Below are 8,084 nucleotides of genomic sequence, written 5' to 3' on the forward strand. Positions count from 1 at the left end.
GGAAATCTGATGGGCGGACAACTGGAGCCAGAAATAGAGGGGGGGGGGGTGGTCCCTAGACTATTACATGCAATATGTAAAGTATACACACCAAATATTTTCAATCGTAAGCCACACGCAATTAAAGTTCTACCAGCTTGTACAATTCCTGTCTCAGCCAACATATTTCCATAAGCCACACATTATATATCTATGAGCCACATGTTGTTTGCGAGCTGAGGTTTGGCGACCTCTGCTCTAAATTATTTTGCATGGTTTGTTGTAACTTTATTCTGTATGTAATCAAGGCAAGTCAATCAATACTTAGAATTCCCTTGATTATATACAGAACAAGGTTTTTCACTGTATCTTTGAACATATGACAACAAACACTTCGTCTGATATATGGAAATGCACAGCAAATCGATCAGCTTCTGCATAAGAATACATTTTTGAAAAATATTTCAATTTAGGCATACAGCACAGTAACAGGCCATTTCGTCCCAGGAGTCCACGCCATCCAATTTACACCCCATTAACCCTCACCCCCAGTACGCTTTTTCAATGGTGGAATGAAACTGGGGCCCCTGGAAAAAGAACCCACACAGACACAGGGAGAAGGTACAAACTCCTTGCAGAGTGCGCGGGATTCGAACCCTGACCTGATCCCAATCACTGACGCCGTAAAGGCGTTGCGCTAACTGCTACACCAACATGTGTGTAGATGCCGATGATAATTAAGCATCTGAAACACCATAAAAATCTTGTTTAAAAATCTATTTCCAATGTTTTTCTTTTTTTTAAAATTCTTAATAACTTCCCCAAACTCTCATGCATGTGCATTGTTTAAAGAAATAGGCCACTATTTAACCCTAACCAAGAGTGAAGTCATTTACACGCTAAATAGCTTCGGAGTTCTTGATAATCATCAGGTAGCTACAAAAGGAATGTATTTAATTTTGAAGATTGTTGTTTGCTGCCAACTGGTTTATTTATGTTAGAAATGTATAAACAAGAACTCTGAAGAGTAGAATCAGATCTTCAAAATAGATTGAAATGGCTTTTCTTTGGTTGGGTTAAACATGAAGGTCTGCAGATGCTATGATCAAGTGTGATACACAACGTGCTGGAGAAACTCAGCAGGTCATAAAAGTAAAAGGGCTGCAACCCCACATTAAAGCCAGCTCAATGCAAAAAAAGGGAGTATATCTTTTTATGCAGAAGGCCTTATAAGGCAGATACAGTGTTGCCTTCATAGAGCAGCATTGGGAGCCGTCTTCTGGAGCGGAGGGAGGCTGGGCAAGTGGTGCCCACCCGTTGCTGTGACATCATCCAGACACCCCGGCAAGTAAAAAAATTAATGTAGACATTCCCTCCAACCCAAAAAAAACCTTTAGCCATCATTCATATGAACAGAGTAATGATGTGATTGATGTGAATACACACTGAGCGCTTTAAAATTTGTGCTCCTGGCTCGCGGGCCGACGACGTCACCGCGACCTCATCAGCCCGCCCGTTTGCAGCTGCTTTCAGTGGCATTGCCCTAACGGAGGAGGTGGAGCGAGACAGATCGGAGTTCATCTGCTGAATCAGAGAGCTTTCATGAAGGGATGTAAAGATGGAGAATATCCGCCTTTATGTTCTCTTCTTTATCACTATAAAAAGTCCTAAGGTGTAATCAAAGTGTCAGGCCTGATACCTGATGAAGTATCTGACAGGAGTTGTGCTTCCCTATATTAACCTCCTCAATAATCTAAACCTTCCCTCCCTCATACCCATAGCTCTCTAATTTTCTTACATCCATTTATACCAGCCTCCACCCCCACCCCCAACAATGCATTCCAATCATCCACCACCCACTTACCCCTGACATCTCCCCTAAACTTCCCTCCCCTCACCTGAAGCAGATGTCCTCTGGTATTTGCTGCCAGTGTTCTGGGGTAATTTAATGGTGTTGGCTGTCCACCTCTCATAATCTTGTAGTCCTCTGTTAAGTCACCACTCATCCATCTTCACTCCAAAGAGAAAACCCTCTGTTAACGTTAGCACATTAGACAAACTAGGGCATTGCTAGCAGCAAAGTGAAAAATATGTCCTTCAGAAAAAGGCACACAATACATCCCTGCCTCTGAGTATTTAAAGGAAGCATCAGGCTGTTTGTCTATGCTCCAAAAAAGCACTGTCATGCAAAATGAATGAAATTATGGTGGGGGAGGGGGCACAGAAGACTGCTAATGCTAGACTTTGAAGCCAAACATCATCTGCGAAAGGAATTCGTTGAACAAGGAAATCTGCAGATGCTGGGGGTCCAATGCAATATGGAAGAATAATGGAGAAACTCAGCAGTTCACGCCACCTTCATAGGAAGTTGATGGCAATCAACGTTTTTTGCCTGCGTCTGTCATGGCTGCATGTCCACCAACAAAGATACAAGACCCCACCCCATCCTGTCAACCACCACCCATGCTTCGGTGCCAGACTGTTATGCTTGTTCTTTCAAGAAGAACGACTTTACATGGGTTTAACACTTAGCCGACTTTATTTTCCTTGAGCTGCTTCAACTGATTCCAAACAACTTCCCCTGTCATAGGTCACTTCCGGTTTCCACCCATCCGTTGCATTGCATGCTGGGAAATTACATTCTTAGTTACACACAGGCCAGACAATCAAACCATTACCTGGCGGGACAGATCCACGGTTGCTACCTCAAGTGACTCAATTTCTTCTCCTATCAGAGAGCTACCCCTCTTTGCCCCTGCTCTCTCTCCCTATCACTTCTTGATTTCTTTCTCTTCCGCTTCCTACTTGTATCCACCTATTATCTCCTATTGCCTGCACTTCCACATTCCCAAGGAAGGGCTCAGGCCTGCAATGTTGACTGCTTTTTAGATGCTGTGTGACCTGCTGAGTTTCTCCAGCACTTTGTGTAGAGCAACTCGACAGGTCAAACAGCAGCAGAGGGAGTAGAACAACAGTCAACGCTTCGAGCCCAAACTCTTCATCGAGTCTCTGATGAAGTCGCGCTGGTCAAGGTCCTGCAAAGGCCAAGAGTCAGTGGAAAATCCAAATGCTTTCATCTGTAAATCGATAGTTTGAGTGCAGGATATATTGGTGTATAGAGAAATATTCAAATTTGTAATGCTACAAAATCAAATAGTGTAGTGGTTAGCATGGTGCCATTACAGCTCCAGCGACCGGGGTTCAAATCTGGTGCTGTCTGTATGTTCTCTCAAGGACTGTGTAGGTTTCTTCTGGGTGCACCGGTTTCCTCCCACTGTTCAAAAACAGAGGATTCAGTCAATTGGGTGTAATTGGGCAGCACGGACTCATGGGCAAAATGGCCTGTTACCTTGCCCTGTGTCTAAATTTAAAATTTATAAATTTAAGAAAGACCAAAATTCTCTAGTAATGAGCTTTTACTTGCTAATAAAAGGTCATCCAAGATGTTCAGAATAAAGGAAGCAGCAGGCACCTGGAAGCGGAGGAGTTTGGGGAGGTCCTAAATGAATATTTTGCTTCAGTATTCACAAGAGAAAAAGACCTTGATCAGGGTGAGGTCGGAATAGAACTGGCTTGTGAGCTGGACAATGTTGAGATTAAGGAAGAGGAAATGTGGATTTAAAAAAAAACGTTAAGATTGATAGGTCTTCAGAACCAGACTTGATAGAGGTCTACGAGAGGCATAGATAGGGTGGAGAGCCAGCACTTGTTTCCCAGGGTAGGAATAGCAAACACCAGAGGACATGAATACAAAGGGAAGGGAGGAAGGTTGAGGGGAGACATCAGGTGTAAGGTGGGTTTTTTTTACACAGAGAGTTGTGGGTGCCTGTAATGCCTTGCCAGGGATGGTGGTGGAGGCTGAAACATTAGGAGCATTTAAGAGACTCTTGGAGAGGCACATAGATGGAAGAAAAATAGGTTACATGGTCAGGAGGGTTATGGGTCAGCACAACATTGAGGACTGAAGGACCACTAGTGTGGTGTAGTGTTCTATGTTCCATGTTCTAATACTTGCAACATTAATTTTTCTGCCTATTCTGACCAGTGATTTTACCAGATAATTGTCTTGGTATTAAAGCTGCAGATTCCACTTTGTTTTGCATTATCGGCAAAGTTATTTTTATATAAATTGCAGGAGTGAAGACACGGATTGTAATTGCGTTGTTTCTCTTTTTCAATTCAGGGTCGCTGCATCAACTTCACCAGAGTTAAAGAAAACCAATCCCCGTCTCCTACGTGCAATACTGCAACTGCTCACGTGTCACCTCCTAACAATGAATATCTTCCTTTAACCCCCGAACCTCTGAGCCCACCTGCTACATCAGCAAGGCCATCTGTGAGGAGTCCACCTCCTGGACCACCACCATCTCGTGCGCCACCTCCTTTGCGGCCTCCCCCTCGCCCTACAGTAAGAGCCTGACCTTGCAAGGATCTATGCTGGCAAACAAAAAAAACACCATGGATAAATACTATTGGACATCAAGCCAAATATTTATTAAGTGTATAGATTTCTTTGAAAAAGTGAAATGTGTTGCTGTGCAGCACGTTTCCATCTGGAAAACCCTAATGTCTAAAATATTTGATCTGGATTTATATTGTGTCCATGTATGTGCTTTTCATTCCATTGAATCAGGACTTTTTATAAAATTCACTTTATTTTATAATAAATCCTGCATTTTTGTCTTTGAAATTTTTTATACTGAAGCAGAATTTGAGTTTACATGGTTTAAAGATCTACATTTCAAAGAATTACCAACAACGACTTTATTTATCTCATTATACAAGAAAGTCTGCAGATGCTGAGCTCAAGTGCAACACACAAATGTTTCACAGAAATTGGAGAAGTTGATATTAATTTGTGTCATGCCTCTATTATCTGATGTTCAAGTCTGCATTTTCTTGAATTCTTTCAGTGATCACATTCAACATCTGGTGCAAAATTGAAAAGGACTTCAAATTCCAACAACCAAGTCAAAACTCGCAACTTTGGCACATGGGGAAATATTGGAAAATCTAGAAAATGCATCGAGATTTATGCCCTTGTTATATCAATGTTTAAACTGCATTCAAATTTCTTGCTCATGTTATCAGCACATGACAAAGCAAACCCTAGCTCTGTGCACACAAGCAGCACATTTACCGACAGATCATTAAGAACTTGCAATTGTTTCAATTTTGGATATCCCGCTCCATAAAAAAATGCATTCAAAGAAACAAAAATATTTTTTAAGAAACTCAAAAAAGATTGCAGTAGAGTTAAATTTAAATTTTAAAGTTTAAAATTTAGAGCTGTGCCTTACTTAAAATTGGTAGAGAAAATATGGGGAGCTCAATTGTGTAGTTTTATAACTTGTACATGGGACTATTATTGTGTGAGAACAAATCAAAATATCATAAAAGATGGCATAATTTAGAGTGCATGATACTTGCATGTCAACTTTGTCTACATTTCCATCTTTTAGGATGTTGTACTGGCTTCACATTCTCTTTATTGCAATTTTCTGGGTAAAAGCAGGAAATTCCAGGCCAGTATCCCTATTTCTATTCAATTAAGAGTTCTTCACATGTACTGGAGCTTGTGGTCAATGAGCACAAGGTAATTAGGCCCTTGTTCATTATTTATAAAGCTGAGAGAGTGAAGCCATTGCGAGTGGGAAAAGTCCTCATTCGTAATTAATGTAATGAAAGCCATAGGTTAACTGACCAGTAGAATCACTAGAAAATTGTTGTGGTACAACAAAGATTGACCTCGTAACTGATTAATTCACCGAACTCTCAGCTGCGATTTCACTTATGCTTCTTTTGTGCATGGTCGGTGACCCTGAACTGTGCACAACCAAAACAATGGTCCTAATCCAGGGAGTTTTCTTGCTGTCCTTAGGTTTAAAGTGGAGCAGATAAACAATGGAGAGATGTGTGCAGGTTGTGACCCAAGTTAGTCAATTCTTCGTGTGTAAATTTCAATGTGCTCTTCATTTAGAATTTATTAGCTGGCGACCAAATAGCAAAGTTTTCTGTGGCAAGATTTGCAAAACACTTTTCACTGTGGGTCACAACTCATAGAATGCTTTTAAAAGTTTAATCAGGGGGTTTGGGAAGTGCTTAGCTGCTGGATGTTAAGAACCTTATAGTTATTTCAATATAAATTCCAAGGGTCCAGATCCTTTTTCAGACCACATCCAATTCCGGTGACCTATTCCCTTCCTTGCATTTTCCCCTGGGACAAGGCTCCATTTTGACAATACATAACAATGTCTGTCGTATTTTTACATTTAAAAAAATGTGTTTACAACTCGATTCTGGCCATTTAAACCCATGTCATCTAATTACACCCAAATTACCCTACAACCCCGCATGGTTTTGGAAGGTGGGGTGGGGGGGGGGAAAGAAACCGGGGCACCCAGGGAAAACCCACGCAGGTCACGGGGAGAACTCTTTACCAACGGCACTGAATTCAAACCCAGGTCGCTGGAATAGTGTCACGCTAGCAGCTACACTAACTGTACTGCCCATCGCTTTAGAAGCAGATAAGATAAATAAATTTCACGCTGGTAATAAAAATATTATAAGCGTTTGTGCTAATAGAAAATAAATCAAGTTTTACTGCAGGACAGTTAAATGTATTAATTGACTAAACTGTGGTCTAGGTGTAGGTACTTGAATCTCAGTAATGTTGGTCACTAAATTCTCAAGATGCTAGATGCATGCAAGCAGTCATCACAGAGCTTGAGAATATTTAGCATTAACATTTAGTACATAAACTTTGCTGATTCTTTCTTGTTAATCTTATTTGACATTAGTTATTTCCTGGAACAATCTGGTGAGCATCTAAATGGGGGTGGGGTGTAGGCACGAAATGAACAGCAGCTCCAGAAAGCTGAAATACATCAACAATTCACTGGCAAGGTTGCTCAATTGACTGGAATCAGGGATTCATGGCTAACGTCAAGATCTGGGCAGTTTGTGGAGCAGAAAGCAAAGGGATTAAATATGGCTAAAACTAGTAGTGTCCCATACAGACCACACTTACAATTTAAACTCACATGAAACATTAAATAATCACATACGAGGCTCAGGACATTTTATCTCATATAACTGATGGCATTTTTCCACACTGGGAACTTGCTTAGAGAAGTATGAAAATGCTAATAGCAATTAACATTCTTTTAGAGTAATTGGATGACCACATTTTAAAATTGTAAGGATTCTAACAACAATTGCTTCAAAGAAAAACATCTTTCCTAGATGCAGTCCTTTGTGTAGTTTTTAAGTATGTAATTATTTGACCACAGGTCTGTAGCTGCTTTACGACGTTGGTATTGATTTCTAATCTTTTTAAAGTTTACGATTGTTTTCTTAATGATGCCAGAATTGCAACTTTGTCAGCAGTCCTGAAAAGCTGTCGTACACGCTCGCTGCCTTATTTAAATAACAGTGGGGTATAATTACAATGTTTAAAAGACATTTAGGTACGTGGATAGGAGATGGTTTCGAGGGGAATGGTCTAAATGGGACGAGCTCAGATTGGCCACTTGGTTAGCATGGATGAATTGTGCCAAAGGGCCCGTATGCCTACTGTAGAATTCTATGACACTGTGTATATTTTCGGGGGGGTGGGGGGGGAAAAAACAGCGGAGAAACGGACAGCTGGAGAAGGTTAGAAGCGCACAGCAGACCAGGACTAACGCGTAAATATAATAAGTAGGCCTTTCAATGTCTGATCTGTTATGTATTTCAAATATTTTCTGATTCGGGGGGTGGGGGGGAAGCTTATCTTTTTGAATTCATTAGTTGAGGAGTCCAGCAATGTGTTAATTGGTCACATTTAAGGTAGAGAACATGTAATTACAAATGTAACAGAAAATTGAATTTTCTGCTTCCAGCACATGTTGGGATCTTCACTAATAGAAACGTATTTGGACAACAGAATACAAAGTTTGGCACTACACAAAAGGATTCATTTAATAGCTAAGTGGCAAAATTGTGTTTCATATTTGCGTTGCTATCTGTAATGATAAATTTATATTTTTCCCTTTTGTCTGTAATCACTAATAAATTGCAAATCTTTTACATACAATGACACAGTTTTTTTTTGTTCTGAAAAG

The 8,084-nt window shown here is 40.6% G+C and overlaps 1 protein-coding gene across 2 annotated transcripts in view; it reads left to right on the forward strand.

Annotated features, from left to right (window-relative positions):
* LOC138736330 (anthrax toxin receptor 1-like) overlaps positions 1 to 7,581 on the forward strand; it is a 71,503-nt gene extending 63,922 nt beyond the window's left edge. The window contains exons 18-19 of one of the 2 annotated variants that reach the window (XM_069885661.1): positions 4,163 to 4,387; positions 4,893 to 7,581. In XM_069885661.1, the coding sequence (XP_069741762.1) occupies positions 4,163 to 4,387; positions 4,893 to 4,895 (228 nt within the window). In that variant the 3' untranslated portion in view covers positions 4,896 to 7,581. Of the gene's footprint in view, positions 1 to 4,162 lie in introns of both variants that reach the window. The other variant, XM_069885660.1, reaches the window with a different exon arrangement.
* The last annotated feature ends 503 nt before the right edge of the window (positions 7,582 to 8,084 follow it).

The sequence above is a fragment of the Narcine bancroftii genome, chromosome 6 (genome assembly GCF_036971445.1).
Source record: "Narcine bancroftii isolate sNarBan1 chromosome 6, sNarBan1.hap1, whole genome shotgun sequence".
NCBI classification, from domain to species: Eukaryota; Metazoa; Chordata; class Chondrichthyes; order Torpediniformes; family Narcinidae; genus Narcine; species Narcine bancroftii.